Raw genomic sequence first — 15947 nt, 5'->3', positions numbered from 1 at the left:
GCTAGTTGTCATCTGTACGGGCTTTGATTTAATAGACGTTAAACTATGGCTTTAATTCTGTACTGATGTTTTTAACAGATGGAAAACATTGTCACAAACATCTGGCTGTTTACAGGAAGCACTGGGTTAGAGAAGGCAAGCAAACCCAACCATATGGCACTTAGCTTGAATTCAAGGATTTTCAGCACAATTGATCAGATAAAGATACACATCGGAATGTTACACTTTTTTTTAGAGCAGGCAGAATCGATTTAAAGATTCTTAATTGATAAATTACACCAAGTTATAAATAGCAGCATGTCTTCCAAAGCCTGTTTCTACCAAGATCTAAAATCTCTGCCTTAACAGTTTTAGTGTCACTTAAGCAGGTAAATGAGGACAGCTGGTTTTAAAGGAAATTCCCACTGCTATTCAACATGTAACTGACTGTCAGAGACAAGAATAATGGATTTGGGTCAACTAACATTAAGTTGTGTCACAGCTAGTACCTGAGAAATTTCTAATGACTTCACAGTGAGAATAATAAGGTTTTATAACATACAAATCCCTTTAGCCTTAAATACAGAGACTGGACAAAACCCATGTAAACATTTAGTATTTTAAATCCTATACCGCAGCGTAAACGATGAGTTTCAATATCCCCCCCCCCTTATCTATTAAGATGAAAAGAGACGAGTGCGGTCTGGCGAAGCAGCGTCAGGTTCATCTCAGACTCTCTCCACGCACATGGCGATGCCCATTCCTCCTCCGATGCACAGGGAAGCCACTCCTTTACCGCCTCCTGTCCTCTGCAGGTTGTGCAGCAGCGTCACCAGCACTCTGCAGCCGGACGTTCCGATGGGATGACCCAGAGAAATGGCACCGCCGGTCACATTCACCTGAGGGATGGACAAGTGGTGGCAATATGAGTGAGGAAACAAAGTAACAGTGGAAATCAGGAGGTCACAGAGGAAAGGCATCCAAAGCTCTCTGATGCAGAAAAATGTAAGAATTGATTCATATGGGTTAAGATTGAAAGACCAGTCATGCTGAAGTAATATCGGTTAACTCAATTAAACATTTTTAGATGAGACAAACAATGTGTCTATTCTTGACTTTCTGTTCCTCTTCCTGTTAAGTAGGAAGAAGACAACTTTAAATTTAAATCTCAAAACAACGTGAGAGACTTGAATTCAAACCTCTGTTCAGTTTCCAACACAAAAAGAAAACAAAATTGTGAATCCGTTATAAAACCAAAGTCTTAATAAGTTCCATCTCAATCTGTCCTTTATAACGTCTTTGGCACAGGTACTTGCCTTGTCTGCATTCAGACCAAGCTCTTTGACCACAGCCACAGACTGGGCAGCGAACGCTTCATTGATCTCAAATAAGTCCACTTGGTCCAGTTGCCAGCCTGCTTTCTCAACCTGTCACAACAACATCATAATACATGAAAAAAATACACGGCACATGTCGTGTTACACGGACGTGCTGCTGCTAAATTCTCACCGCTTTCCTGATGGCCGGTATGGGGCCAGCTCCCATGACAGATGGGTCAAGACCAGCTTGAGCCCATGACACAATTCTGGCCATTGGTTTGATGCCACGCCTCTCAGCCTCGGACTGGCTCATTAAGACAGTTGCAGCGGCTCCGTCATTTATACCTAGAAGATTAAAAAAAAAAAAAAAAAATCTTAGTTTTAATTATGAGTCTTTGGCCGACATCTCAGTGAAGATTGTGGTTCCTAAACTATCGAACCTGAGGCGTTTCCAGCCGTGACGGTGCCACTGCTGTCCTTGATGAAGCAGGTTCTGAGTTTGGACATGCTGTCCATGTTGCTGCCGTGACGAGGGAACTCGTCCACCTTCACCTCCACTGGACCTGAGCGGGAAAAAGAAAATTGATATAGCGCATACAAACTGAATTAAATAAATGGAAAAACTTATCGCTTTATGAAAAACTTCTTGCCTTTTCTGGACGGCACTGCGACGGGGACGATCTCCTGATCAAAGTGTCCCGCTTTCTGTGCAGTCTCCGTCTTGTTCTGGGACTGGACGGCGAAGCGGTCCTGCTCCTCTCGAGTGACGCCCCACTGCTTCGCCACGTTCTCCGCTGAGGAAACCCATAAATATTAATTATCAGTCACCACAGAACATAAACCAGTGGGTTGGTGGTGTGGGAAAAAATACTTGAACTGATTAAACTGACCTGTGATGCCCATGTGGTAGCCATGAAAAGCATCTGTCAGCCCGTCCGTCACCATGGAGTCCTGCAGGGAGGCGTCGCCCATCTTCACTCCCGTTCTCATTTGCAGTGTATGAGGAGCCTGAGGCGTCAACGGAAAACAGGTCAAATCATATTGTCCTCAGCAATATGATTTTTTTTGAATGCTTTACTGAAAAATGTGATTTTTTTCAAGTGACGACTTAATGTTTCTCAGTTATACATAATAATAAACTGAATATCTTTAGGTTTTGATGAACTGATCAGAAAAACAAGCCATTTTCGACAATGTTCTTCCCGGATAAGATAATAAATGAAGGACGTTTTCTTAGGTAAGGATACCACTTTAAACACCTAATGTTTTGTATATACAACCACACAAAACATTTCTCTGTACCAAACTCCCATATTGAAGCCTTGACATTGGCGATATGACCAGCACCATGTAGACGTTTGGCAAATTGAAGTTCTCGGACATCGTCTGCAAACAGGAGCAGTGTCCACTCATATTTTACATCTATTTTCTTGTAAAATGAAACATAATTTACACAATTGACACCATGTGCTATTAAAGAAGAACTAAAATGAGTGATTGAAGCTATTACTTCCAGGAGGAGGAAGACTACTTCAATTCATATAGAGTATATACAGTCTTTGACAAATATTTAACAACTGACTGCATTTGATCTTTCATTAGAATATAAAATGATGAATCTGGTCAGAACTTTAAATCTTGGATTTTGGTACTTAAATAGTTTTTTTCAGTGATAAAAGCACATCTCCTCAATACCTATAAACTGATTTTCTCCACCTGTTTTCACATCAAACCAGCTTCTGTTGCGTAACCTACCCTGCTCATGCTCTCCATGCCTCCCGCCACCACCACAGAGGCATCTCCAACCTGGATGGACTGAGCTCCCAGACACACAGACTTCAGCCCAGAGCCACACACCATCTGGCAGCTCCACGCAGGAACAAGGTAGGGAATACCTGCTGCGACGCTGGCCTGACGCGCTGGGTTCTGCCCATGACCTGCAGAAAAGATAAACACAGCCGAGAGAGAAACTCCATTAGAGGCCAAATCACGCTGTCACAAATGTGAATATATGAGGCCTTTTTATCTACCTGCTGTTAAGACGTGTCCCATGATAACCTCAGAAACCTCCTCTGGCTTCACATTGGCCCGCTTCAGAACGTCCTTGATCACCACCGAGCACAGGTCATGCACAGGCACCGAGGACAGAGCGCCGTTCAAACACCCTGTGTAAGAATGTGGAGATTAGTAAAAAACAACCTGAGTCATTTGATTCTTAATATGTGTTAAGCAGGTGCAAGTTATAAGAAAAGAAAACATACAGATATTCACATTTAAGAAGCAAAAAAACAACAACATTTAAATCAATTATCAAAATAGTTGACGATTAATTTTGTACTTGATTAATTGGGGTTAACATTTTCAGGTTAATATTTTGTTTATTATACATATATATATATATATATATATATATATAATGTAAATATAGTTCACAGGAAAAAATACTTAGTTCTCTTTAACTACTACTTATTTATAGAGAACTTGAAAAAAAATATATATATACACAATCTATATTAATGTGCAGCTTTGAAGTAATTACAAGAAATGTGAGGAAATAGCTATAGATATAGACTAAAAATAAGTGTAAATAATTTCAAGAGATCAAATAATATTTTTATTTTTTCCAGATAATTCTGATTTCATTTGCACGCATCTTAAACTGAAAACCACCTCCAAATAATTAGGTTTTATCAATATTATTAACAATAAATATGGTCATTTTATCGATAACTCCTTATCAATAACGTGTCTCACGCTGAGTCTCAGCAGCCAATCGCGTGAGGCTCGTCCGTCATGGGACTATGACCAAGCAGCCAATCAACGTCGCCGAAACTCACCGGATACAGGAGCGAACCAATCAGAGCGCTGCACCACTCGGCGTATACTCGATTAAATGACAGGGACCACTTAACTTAATTAATACCCACACACGACACAAAATGCAGGTCGTGTGAAACGAACAAGTGAACGTTTAAGACGTTTGAGGGACAGGAGGAATAATTAAGTGCAGCTGCCGTCAAAAGAGAGCTAATGACACAGCTGCAAAGTGCTCTTAATTAACGAGAGAGCAGCTTCAGGAGAGTCAGACTTTACCGATTGGTGTCCGCGCAGCAGAGACGATAACGACAGGCTCGGTGTTCATGGTGAAGGCGGAGGTTTGGAGTTTGAGGCGCTGTTGTTCCTGTTCGTGTCTGTGTCCACACACTGCGCTCTGGTCTGTTGACACTGCCTGTGTCTGTCTGTGTGTCTCTGTCTGACACCACGCCTGCACTGGTTGATGATGAGGAAACGCTGACTTGAGGAAAAGTACCACAGCGCCACCGTGTGTCGTGGAGGACGTACTGATTTATTCAAAGCTTGTAATTATATACACGAATGGTGTATATCAGTCAATTTATGTACAGTATTTTCATACACATATTCTTACATTTTACTATAATTGTAAACCTCTTTAATGTTGATTCGTGTCCATGGTGTAATTTTGTTATAATTGACTCTTCCCAGCATAACTTTAATCTGTGTAGCAACATTGCAGGTACAAAAACAGCTTTATTTATTCATTAATTTTTTAAACAAATCTTTCAAAAGTGTGTTTAATGCTAAAAATGTTATTTATTTGGCAAATGACTAACTGAATTCACCTTTTCATACCCAAATGTCATAATTTAATCAAGCATCACATTCAACCAATAAAACCAACATTTTTGTTTAGGAATACAAGTACATTTGAAAGTTCATGGATAACAATAACTATATTTTAGCTTTAAAGATACCTGAAAGGGCTTCTACATACTGGTGTATTAACCATTACAGAAATGATTTATTTTGATTGTTACCAATGCTGTTCATTTAGGGCAGCTGTGTTTTCAGGTGGTGGTCTAATGTGAATTACTACATTTTAATACCAGTGTTGTTGCTTAATAATAATATAATGGATTTCACTCAATAGTATTAAAATTCTTTATTGGTATTTGGTCAGTACATGAAAAGGACTGAAGTCAGAATAATATGAACATCGCATATAAACTACTCACAATTGAACAGAGTCTTTTGAACAGAATATTTTTGCCAATGAAAAATTAAAATTGTATTTAAAAAACAAAAACAAAAACAAAAAAAACAGGCCAACATCTAAAAATGACCATGAATATTTCAAAGCTACTGTGTTTTTAAGTGACTTTACTGACTTTTGACGATGAGTTACAACACCAGATGCCCTATTTCAGTGTCAAGAGCTCAAACTAGATCATGGACGTGCTCAAATAAACAGCAGAATGAAACACACTAGTTTTAAATCAGAAACCCACACAATTCAATCTAATATTAACCCTGTCCTGTAATATCCCCTGCTTAGTAACACAAATGTGAAAGAGGCATCACAATAGGCAAAGGGGAGGAGAGTGAAAACAAAATGTGTTGGACAGCAGTGCTGTGTTACCGACTATGCATTTGTTGTCTTGTTTGCATGTTGTATAAAAAAGGAAGAAAAAAAAAAAAGAAGGGAAAAGACAGTACACGTCAAGGTACATTACAAAACTGCACTGTCGCTCGTGCTAGCGTCCAGGCCGTTCTGTGCATGCCTTGACCCTGTAGTCCTCGTGCCCTTGGTCACCATGGCAGTCTTGTCCTCGTGGGGGTCGGTGGTGGAGTCTGTGTCATTCGAATGCTGAGTCAATGATGTCTCGCTGCCTGTCGGAGAGTCCACGCTCTCGTATCCTGCGCTCAGCTGGCTCCCGAAACCCACAGGTCCTCCACCTCTCCCAGCGGCAGTCTGATTCCCCAACGCCTCTTCGGAGAGGTTGGACAGTTTGGTCTCTGCTTCACCCGGACTGGAGACCACGGGGGACATGGGGAAGTCTTCCTCAGTGCTGCTGACCTCTCGGTACAGACTGGGTGTAGTGGTCTCGCTCCTCTGGGATGAGTTGCCATTACTTGGTCCATTGGAGACTCTCCCATAGTCTTTGCCCACATCAGAGGGTGCACCGGTCTGCTCGGGCTGGGTGGACGGTTCGGTGGATGAGCTGGATGCCGTGGGTGAAGTCCTGCTGGGTCCGGCCACAGCGCCCGGAGTGTGAGACACCTGCTGTCGGGTATCTTTTAACTGCTGCTGCAGGACCAGAATGGTGCTCTGCATTCCTTCCACCTCCTCGTCTAGCTGGATGATAAAGTCATTCAGCTCTGGGGAGGAGTGATGAAGATCAGGAAGACAGTCAAAAAAATTGAGCGACAGTAAATATACATGTGATCTGCAATCATGTCAAAGTGGAGGATGTTGGATGTAGGACATGTTCTCACCGTCTTGACTGCTCTTGAGCTCCTCACTGTACTTCTTCTGCAGGGCCAACTCAGCCTCCAGCTGGGCGATGCGTCCCTGGGACAGCTGCCTCCCCAGCTCCTGGTTCTCCTGAATCAGCATTCGACACTTGGCCATCAGTTTCTTCCCCGTCTGGCTGTAAGGGAAACAAGTCTCACATCACACAGTGAACCAAGAGACAAAAACAACAGGCAGACATAAACCGTCTGACCCAATGTCCATGTTTCCAAGGGTCGACAGAATCCCTTCAACCGGGCCGTGCCCAAATGACTCGAGTCACAGCACACTTTGCATTATGTCCAATAGAATACATAATAATAACCAACAGACACAAAGCAAATACAAATAAATCAAAATGATAAGTCCAAACTGACTTATATCTCTGACTTAAATTTGGATGATAAATAATTCTTCCTTACTCGACTCAAAAAACAAACAAGCAACCTCGACCCAATGGAGCCAAAACACCTGTTTTTGCAAGCTAACTCACCATATTGCACAATGAAGAAAAGTGAGCACTTAAAAAAGGTTAACAGTAGCAATTCTCTTACCGACTACACGACTGAGTGTGGAGAACAAGCATGATGATGCATATAAACAGAGTAATGGCAGATGATATATTATAAAAGCCTATATTTTAAATATCAACCCTCAACTGTGCAATGGAAAAAAGAAAAAAAATCCACTGCCTGACCAGACAATGGTTTTGTGCAATCACCACTTAAAATACAGTAGAGCATGAGTTTCAACAGTAAAACCAAATGTCTCAAACTTTACAACAGGTCAGGGAATCCTCTGATCGTCCAGCATGCCTGTTTTTTTTCTTCTTTTTTTTTTACATTAGCAATTTTTATGATCATGCTTTTACCCGTACAACTCACAACCACACTATAGTTGACTGCCATCGATAAATGCCTGTTTTAAAGTCATCAGGACACCAACATATTACCAATAATGGTTAACTATTTAGCAGCTGAAACCACACGTCATAAGTTCTTTTAAACTAGTTCAAAACCATGTACGTTACTGGAAATATTGCGTGAATGCACCACATATCTTTAGTCAGTTGCATGCAAATTATCAAAGCCATTAATTTATCGTAGATGATTGACAGAGATGTGTCAACAGGCTGCATATACACTACCAGCTCAAATCGCACTGCCACAGTTGTCAAATATCTGAATATAAATTTGCTTTTAGAAAAAAAGTTCCCGATTTAACTGTGTGCTCTTACTGTGAAAGTGGTGGCATTAGATCTAAAAGGGAAAAGTTCAAACCTACTGTATATGTAAATGGCTGAGGGAGAAAATTTGCAAGATCAGTCACAAATAAACACAGAGGTACAATAAATACATTCTCGTCAACTCGTAACATGTTCAAGACATTTGCATTCACAACTTCAGAACAGGAACTGAGTTCACCTACAGCAGTGTGTGTTCACTGTGCGTCCAAAAAAAAACATATTAGTGCAAACCTTTAAACACATCTAAACAGTCAAAGCCAATCATGCGTCTTGGTTCAAACACACACACACACACACACACACACACACACAAACACACACACACACACTGCAGTAAGTATTTGTTTCAGAGAAACAAGAGGAATAAATCAAATGCAAAATGAAAATTAACAAGTCACAAAATAAAACATGTAAATACACTCTACCGTGAGTGGGGCCCATGTTCAAAGACACAGGCAACTGCGCTTGCATGCCCGAACCACAGTCCCCCTGTGGACCAAGGATCTGGCTCCGCCACAGTCTCAACATCATTTCTAGCGGCTCTTCCCCACAAAGTCTTACTTTTAAATCCTAGAACTGTCCTTAACGTTTACTGCAATGTGTCTAGACTGTCCACAAAGTCTTTACGATTCTCAGGCAGACTAGCAGGTATGTGTGTGGCGTAATCCACAGTTTAAACGTCTTTTTAAACCAAGTATGGGAATTGTCTTTAAAATGTTCAATTGCTGTTTTAGGCTAGGGAGGCTCCCTGCCTGACACAACCTCCACCACAACCCCCCTATTTAATGTATGAACTGTCTGGTTTGAGCTGAGGGGGTGAGGAGGGCATATCCGTGTTGGGAAGTGAGTGACCACCTCTTCAGGAACAGTCCGGACTCCTTCAGGCCCTTGGACGATGAGGGGATACGAGGGGGGAGAGAGAGAGCTGAAACACAAGTGTCACCTGACCATACTGTCTTTTCACGTTAGATTATGTGATATGTAGCTGGCACAGTGCAAGAGTACAAAAAGAGTTTTGTGTTTGCAGTGACTGGCTTTCTGTCAAGTCTGAGTCTTGTGGCGAGTACAGCATGTATCAGCCTTCCCCCCCACCATTGTTCCTGCATGCCTGCAGTGAGAGTGAGGGTGGGGGGCGTGAGGAAGTCTTGACTTTTTTTTGAGGGGGAGTTATTTTGATTGTCTTTACCTATCAGGTGTAAATTTCCAGGCACTCAGTTCATTTTGGGCCTGCTCCAGTTTGTCTTTAGTCTGTTCCAGTTCAGCCTTCATTTTGAGGAAAAACAAGTTGATGGCTGGGTCCACCATGGATGACCGCAGTTGGGCTGCACTCGGTTGCTGGACTTGCTTGAGGTACTGGATCTGGGTCTGCAGGACAAAACAAACATGTGTAAGTGATCAGTTCATTATTCAATATTTCTACTGACCTTTTGACTAGTACTTTAGCTTGACCTGTGCCCAAAAATCAGATGAACCAGAATATTACCTTACTAAAATAAAACTGTTATATGTAAGGCCAACTTTGATAGGTTTTCAATAGTATGATCAGTTATGACTAGGATCTGGGGCTGAATTTAGGTCATTTCAAAATTAAATACTCAGATGGATGACTTCTCAAAACTTTAACAAGTGATCTAGAATTAAGTCAAAACCATCAAAAAAGTTGCATTTGTGGAGACACACACACACGACCAGGAACAAGCAGATAAATTCATAGCTGCATCATCAAACATAAAGGCGCCTATCAAAGATAGTGATGTCTACCTCTAGATTTTACTGAACTGATTTGAATATATCAACACGAAGCAAACCATGCAACTAATATGCCTCAAAACAACAAGTTCAGGCAGTTTAGTCACCGACAGTCTCCTGCCACTTCAAGAAAAATCACAACTAGATTTTAGAGTCTGGCACTGAGTGCTGAGGTCACTACTGCTGCTGCTCTACAGGAATGACACATGCTGCCATAAAGCCAAACAAAGATCCAGTGAGCTGTCAGTCTAATAACAGCAAGACATCAATGAATGTGAGGTACAGTGCAGTTGCTTCCGTGAGGTCAGTTAATCAATGAATAGCCTGACACTGGCTTCTTTCATTTCAGATATACACCTGCTACATTAACCAGTTCATCACTGTGTCCTGTGCTTTTTGCTGTTACTTACACGATACATTCTAAGCTTCTTCTTTCTTTCTTTCTTTCTTTAAAAATATGATCATTTATAATTTGTCTACAGTGGCATTAAACCCACATTCAGAGATTAAAACAGCAGGCAAAGGTTAACTGGGCTAGAAAGTAACAACGTGTAATATATTTCAGTTATTCACAGAGGATTACAAAGGCCAGAACATCAGTAACTTGAGGAGAAAAGTTCAGTCATTCCATGGGGGGGTACAGGGTGCACAACACCTCTCTCAGAAGCACTGACTGTTAAATTACAAGGCACACTGTTGAGTTAAAAACCTGTAGAGGCAAATAAGAATCAGAGCCCCCCCCCCCATATTAATATCCAAAACATTAAGATGGTAGATGAATATATATACGTACTGTGCACTCTTGCATTTCCTGCTCCTTGGTAGCGAGTCGCATGACCAAGATGTTCTCCCGGCGTGCAGACTCCTGCTGCTGCTGCTTGAGCTTTTCCTCCGACTCCTTCAGCCCGGGCACATCATTGGCTGAGACGATGAAGGGAGGCAGAGAAGTAAACATGTCACGATTAAAAGACAATACAAAGGCATAATTTGTCTAGTACAGTGCAAATTGGCCTCTAAAGAGTAGGGGTGGCTTACTACCACTTTGTCGCACTCGATACTGATATTAGTCCAATGCTGTTTTTAATAACAGTTGTGCTGGTGCATGTACAGCCTAACAATAACAAGCTATTTGAACACAATGCTCCAACAGCACCCACTCATGCAAGCTTTATAGCATGTATTAAAAGAAGCATTTAAGTGATACTTGATCAGGCGTTGGACTAATGCAGAGTATCGGTTTAGCTCATTCCCAAAAAAAGAGTCTGACAAGGGAAACCATGTTGATATTGCATTAGATTACTTGTATAACAGCAGATGTACTTACAGCATAGATCTGTATATTTTGATTCCAGGGCCTGGACATAGGCGTCGTGCTGTTTCCATCTAAGTGGTGCAGAACATTTGTAAACATTAAATGCTCAACAGATCAAATTTCCCCACAATGTAATCAATGTCCAGGTACAGGAGTGTCATCTACCTTGTACACAGCTCCTCTCTGGTCAGGGTCTTCATGTCAGACTCACTGAGGCGAACCTGTATGAGAAGAAAACCAGGAAACTAGTTTAACAACGGCAAGTCTTATTTTAAAACACAATTCAACAACGGGAGAGAGAAAAAGAAAGAAACCCACCTTCTTGGGGAGAGGTTCCTCGTTGGTCATTGTGATATCTTGGAAAAAGAAAGGAAGAAAAACATCATTAAAGTCGAGTGTTAAATAGACAGCATTTTTATTTTTACTGCTGCGCTAGAACTGTTGGTCCACGCGCAGAGAAATACGACCTGTTATGACAGCTTCGCTAAACTGCAAAACAACAACATATGCTGTAGTTGCAAACAAATGAGGGTAACTGTGCACAATAACTCGGTAAACTACACGTCCGCCCGAATAAAATCACCATCACCAGTATATAAAAGCTATCGAGCCTTACGTGTTGGCTGGTGAGGCCGGCAACGATGGGATTTCAAGGGATACTTAAAATACGCTAACTACGGATTAACCGTCGGCTGCGATCAACATACAACATCCGCTTGCAAAATGAACAGGGGCGATGAAACTAAGTTTTGAGCCGGTGTGTTTCTCTCGTGTTCAGCATGACAGCGTGAAATTCTTGGCTCTGTTTTCCGCTCCTTTTTATCACAAAATGGCGGTGAAGGAAATGACTCCCTCCCTTGCGCTCCTTTTCCTGAAAGTAGCGGGCAGTAAGCTGCAGATGTAGGGCCTTCGACCGACGAAAACGCTCACCTGAACCGTTTCGCTCGATGATTCTGGGACCCCCTTCGCTTCAGCGGCTTCCTAAGACGCAAAATTGCAACTCAGTCCAAAAATGTTGCCGTGAATTTATATGTGGCTGCCTCGTTTCGACGTTGTGACCATCATCTTCCTCGCCGTGGGTAGGACAGAATGGCTGTAGCTGTTGCTCGCTGCTGCTGCAGAGTGCGAGCGAACAAAGATTAGAGACTGTAGACAGACCACTCACACGGCGGCGATTTCCGGATTCCAGAATGAGATATCAAAGGACCATGCTCCTGGAATAATTGTTGTAAGTAACTTTAATAAAAACAAATATTAGTTCTTTGTTCAGGGTTATTCATGGTGTATTGTCCTTTTTACATGCATCATGACTTAATATTTATAATATGATTTATAATAATAATATATTATAAATAATATTTCATTTTCTAATGCAATTTTTTCTTTCCTTCGATTCCTCCTTGAGAGATGTCTAACTGAAACAATGAATCAATGACAAGTTATCAATGACAATCAATGACAGCGTATGATGACTGTGATTATTAATTACATTTCTATCTAGTAGTCAGCTTCTCTACTGTCGATATTTGCTTATATTTCATGCTATATACAGCTAGCTTTTGATTTTGGACTGTTCTCGCTGGTTCAAGTCGTGAGTGATTCATTTGCCCCATAATAGACGATCTCTGGCATTGCTTCCGATACGGTAGAAGAAATGGTCACGTGATTCTTTGCTGCTACTTTAAAAGCTAAATTGTGCAAGCTGTACAAACGTATAATTTTTTGACTATGTGACATTGCATTGATTTATGTTTAAATGTTTAACGTACCCTCACATCATGCATTTAAACATTTAAACAATAGTGTGTTTTTAAAGCCCTTTAAAATACTGTTTGTATTTGTTTGTTTTTGACGCAATCTACAATAACCTACTGCTCACATGGGGTAGCATGGGATGTAAGATCATTTCCACAAAGGCCTCGGAACGAAAGCCAACCAAAAGCGTGTGTTGAGTAACGTTACATGTGAGGGAGGGGTGAAATATATAAATAGATATTTTTAAATGTGCTTTGAAAAATGCACCTTCTTTGATAATTTCATTAGAATTGCAAATATACATAATATATGATTACCTCTGAGTGGAGTCGTGCCTTCAGTTGTCGCACCTGTTGTTTGTCAAATTCCTGCACTGTCCTGGACACCCCCTGTTCGACGATAATGGTACGGTCGAAGCCCCGTCAAGTTGAACACGCTCTTGTCAAGGGCAGTTTCCAGTTGTGGTGTGTTTCCTCTTAGACTGTGGGCTCAGTTACGAATATGCTCTCAAGAGTTGGTCAGATACGCAGGTAAAATTGGCGTCAACCTAACAACTCGTGGCATTACTTGTGTTCAAAGTGCACAGTGAGTAAGGACAGCTTCTGCTGCGAGGATATGTCGTTCATGAACTTGAGACTGGTGTTTATTCAGCGCTAACAGTTAGCCAGGCATGATGCTAACTTGTGTCACCAGCTCAGCTGGGTTAGCCTGTGGCGCACAGTATAAAACATTTTGTTAAATGAACGCTTAACCATGTGTTCACGGGCGTCTCTGTGTGGATGTTGACTGAGTTTTGGTAGCGTTATGACACTCACTTTCATACATTGCTTTCACCAGTCAGCAGCTAATTTGACCAACAACCTTGACTACATATAAACATTAGATATTTAGGCCACTTCCAGGCAGTTGCACTAGCTCAACAAACGTGTGAAAGTTGTTGTATCTGTGCCAGGTTAACATTGACCCCTTATAATGTCACTTACTTGCTGAAAACGTTGTGCCTTGGTCACGTAAAACCTACATGTGTGAATGGTATGTTTGGTAAACTGTGCCCCTGACCGTTTTCCGCAGGTGTGCAGCCAGCCTCAGCCAAACTTTAACCCAGGTAACTGCAGCGAGGCACAAGCACACACTGCCTGACCTGACCTACGACTATGGTGCCCTGGAGCCCCACGTCAGTGCTGAGATAATGCAGCTGCACCACAGCAAGCACCATGCCACATACGTTAACAACCTCAACGTTACAGAGGAGAAGTATCAAGAGGCCCTGGCAAAGGGTACAAAGGCAAAATTGTATTATATCATCAGCTAAATTACACTGTTTGTCCTGACTTCATCGTATTCACCCGAGTGTCATTTGTATTGTGTTTCAGGGGACGTGACTGCACAGGTTTCCCTCCAGCCTGCTCTTAGGTTTAATGGAGGAGGCCACATTAACCACACTATCTTCTGGACAAACCTTTCTCCAAATGGGGGAGGCGAGCCACAGGGTAAGGTGGAAGCATATCTAAGATGTTGTTGGGTTTTTTTCAGAGATTGTGTTAATCTGTTATTGTTCTTCCCCTCTTACCCCTCTTAAAACTATCCAGACTATTCAGGAACCACATTTACATAAATTAACTTAAAAATAAACTTTTTGTATCACAAAAACTTCATTATTGTATTTGCTTATGGAACCACTCCATCCAGGTAACATAAAAAAATGACAAAACATAAATGAAATTACTTAAAATGCCTCTTCCTTTTGATGTCTAGTCCCTAATAATAGTATTCGTCTGTCTTGCATCCTGTAGGGGAGCTAATGGAAGCCATCAATCGTGACTTTGGCTCCTTCCAGAAGATGAAAGAGAAAATGTCTGCTGCCACTGTAGCAGTGCAGGGTTCAGGCTGGGGCTGGCTGGGCTTTGAGAAGGAGAGTGGAAGACTTCGCATTGCTGCCTGTGCTAACCAGGATCCTCTGCAAGGGACAACAGGTTAGGAAAACAACAACGAGATCAAGATAAAATAAACAAACACTTATTGTCACAGATGAAATGGAATTCTTAACCTTTTTTTTTTTTCTGACCCTCAGCTCTCATCCCTCTTCTTGGCATTGATGTATGGGAGCATGCTTACTACCTTCAATACAAAAATGTGCGCCCGGACTATGTCAAAGCTATGTGGAATATAATCAACTGGGAGAATGTGAGTGAGCGTCTTCAGACTGCCAAAAAATAAAATCTCAAGCTCGCACCTCCCCAGCAACTCCTCACTTTGATCGGGACCTCCTGGATCAATCAGTCATTGCAATAGTTCTGTTTTTCATTACTTGGAAATATTTGTGGTGGTGATTTTGGAATTCAGCCATTCTTTCTCGCCTACATAAAAATAGCTATCTTTTCTGATAAGGCTACGCTTCTGTCAATCACACCCAAATAACTGCTGTCATACTAGTTGTCAGATGGCCAGAGTGTGTATTCCGTAAGCTCTATCAGTGTCAGGCAGTTCTCCATGTGTTGGATGTGCAATAATAAAATCATAGATTTCAGCTGTGCAAGTCTCAAGTTCTTAATTTTTCACTGAACTCTGTATTTGCAATAGTCCTGCATGTCTAAGATGTTAAAGTTATTGATAAGAGAATGAAAAGCAAATAACAGGGTTGTATGTACAACAGTGACCAACACAGTTAATTTTATTGAGATCATGGGATTATTTGTTTTTTTTAATGCATGTTGAAGGATAATGCAGTATGCTAAGTTTTCAGCTGTATTTAGAGTCATTTAAATCGAGTTCACTTCAAATAGTTTAGCTTTACTTCTCAGCTTTTATCAATCACATGATTTTTATCAACAACACTTAAAATAAAGACTTTCTTTTTTCAGAACTATGGGCCAACTTGGTTTTGGTCCAATCAAAACATTTAAACCTCTGAAAGAGTCTTACTGATAAAGCAGGAATTCAGCATGTCAGTTGAGGTAAATCTGATTATTTAAACCTCCTGAACTTGGTGTAGCAAAAGAAATCAGACTTCTCACAGTATGACCAAAAGAGGGCAGTGTTTCCTAAGGTTACGCTCCTTGGTTCACTGAGTTGTGTGTATACTTTTTTGCACTGGAATCACAAAAGTATGAAAATTGTAGCCATGGCACCAACACAGACTTAATTATTAAAATGAGTTAATTTGATCAAGCATGCGTCATGCTCTCAGTGAGTAAGTTAGAATTTTTTACCTTCAGAATAACACAAGGGACGTGTTTAATGTATTTACACTAATAGCTTTCAGTTGCTCTTCCTCAT

The 15947-nt window shown here is 41.2% G+C and overlaps 3 protein-coding genes across 4 annotated transcripts; 1 reads left to right on the top strand and 2 right to left on the bottom strand.

Moving 5' to 3' along the window:
* Positions 1-44: 44 nt before the first annotated feature.
* acat2 (acetyl-CoA acetyltransferase 2) lies at positions 45-4567 on the bottom strand. The gene is made up of 9 exons (XM_058612527.1): positions 4392-4567; positions 3329-3463; positions 3054-3235; positions 2189-2306; positions 1949-2092; positions 1739-1861; positions 1489-1643; positions 1296-1406; positions 45-878 (listed from the first exon to the last, which is right to left on the bottom strand). Exons 1-9 carry the CDS (start codon positions 4438-4440, stop codon positions 708-710), a joined length of 1188 nt encoding a protein of 395 aa, XP_058468510.1. The 5' UTR covers positions 4441-4567; the 3' UTR covers positions 45-707.
* Positions 4568-5244: 677 nt separating this feature from the next.
* On the bottom strand, positions 5245-12019 carry wtap (WT1 associated protein). Its single transcript, XM_058612526.1, has 8 exons — positions 11847-12019; positions 11235-11272; positions 11082-11137; positions 10929-10987; positions 10398-10525; positions 9042-9220; positions 6594-6748; positions 5245-6476 (listed from the first exon to the last, which is right to left on the bottom strand). The coding sequence occupies exons 2-8, from the start codon at positions 11262-11264 to the stop codon at positions 5827-5829; spliced, it is 1257 nt and encodes a 418-aa protein (XP_058468509.1). The 5' UTR covers positions 11265-11272; positions 11847-12019; the 3' UTR covers positions 5245-5826.
* Positions 12020-12119: 100 nt separating this feature from the next.
* On the top strand, positions 12120-15198 carry sod2 (superoxide dismutase 2, mitochondrial). 2 transcript variants are annotated; one of them, XM_058612529.1, is made up of 5 exons: positions 12120-12144; positions 13743-13948; positions 14045-14161; positions 14465-14644; positions 14743-15198. In XM_058612529.1, exons 2-5 carry the CDS (start codon positions 13861-13863, stop codon positions 14886-14888), a joined length of 531 nt encoding a protein of 176 aa, XP_058468512.1. In that variant the 5' UTR covers positions 12120-12144; positions 13743-13860; the 3' UTR covers positions 14889-15198. The 2 variants fall into 2 exon arrangements, with proteins under 2 accessions (XP_058468512.1, XP_058468511.1); XM_058612528.1 differs by lacking the exon at positions 12120-12144 and adding an exon at positions 13051-13201.
* Positions 15199-15947: the final 749 nt, after the last annotated feature.

Source organism: Solea solea, chromosome 17 (genome assembly GCF_958295425.1).
Source record: "Solea solea chromosome 17, fSolSol10.1, whole genome shotgun sequence".
NCBI classification, from domain to species: Eukaryota; Metazoa; Chordata; class Actinopteri; order Pleuronectiformes; family Soleidae; genus Solea; species Solea solea.
Note: the sequence above shows the minus strand (reverse complement) of the source record. Positions and strands in the feature narration are given on the sequence as shown.

Coding starts and splice junctions, on each gene's coding strand:
- acat2 (XM_058612527.1), bottom strand. CDS start 4,440: ATGAACACCGAGCCTGTCGTTATCGTCTCTGCTGCGCGGACACCAATC. Junction 2,307..3,053: donor GCATGGAGAGCATGAGCAGG/GTAGGTTACGCA, acceptor TTGACGCCTCAG/GCTCCTCATACACTGCAAAT. Junction 1,407..1,488: donor TACCGGCCATCAGGAAAGCG/GTGAGAATTTAG, acceptor TTGTTGTGACAG/GTTGAGAAAGCAGGCTGGCA.
- wtap (XM_058612526.1), bottom strand. CDS start 11,264: ATGACCAACGAGGAACCTCTCCCCAAGAAG. Junction 11,138..11,234: donor AGGAACCTCTCCCCAAGAAG/GTGGGTTTCTTT, acceptor CTTCTCATACAG/GTTCGCCTCAGTGAGTCTGA. Junction 10,988..11,081: donor AGAGAGGAGCTGTGTACAAG/GTAGATGACACT, acceptor TGCACCACTTAG/ATGGAAACAGCACGACGCCT.
- sod2 (XM_058612528.1), top strand. CDS start 13,173: ATGCTCTCAAGAGTTGGTCAGATACGCAG. Junction 14,162..14,464: donor TGGGGGAGGCGAGCCACAGG/GTAAGGTGGAAG, acceptor TGCATCCTGTAG/GGGAGCTAATGGAAGCCATC. Junction 14,645..14,742: donor TCCTCTGCAAGGGACAACAG/GTTAGGAAAACA, acceptor TCTGACCCTCAG/CTCTCATCCCTCTTCTTGGC.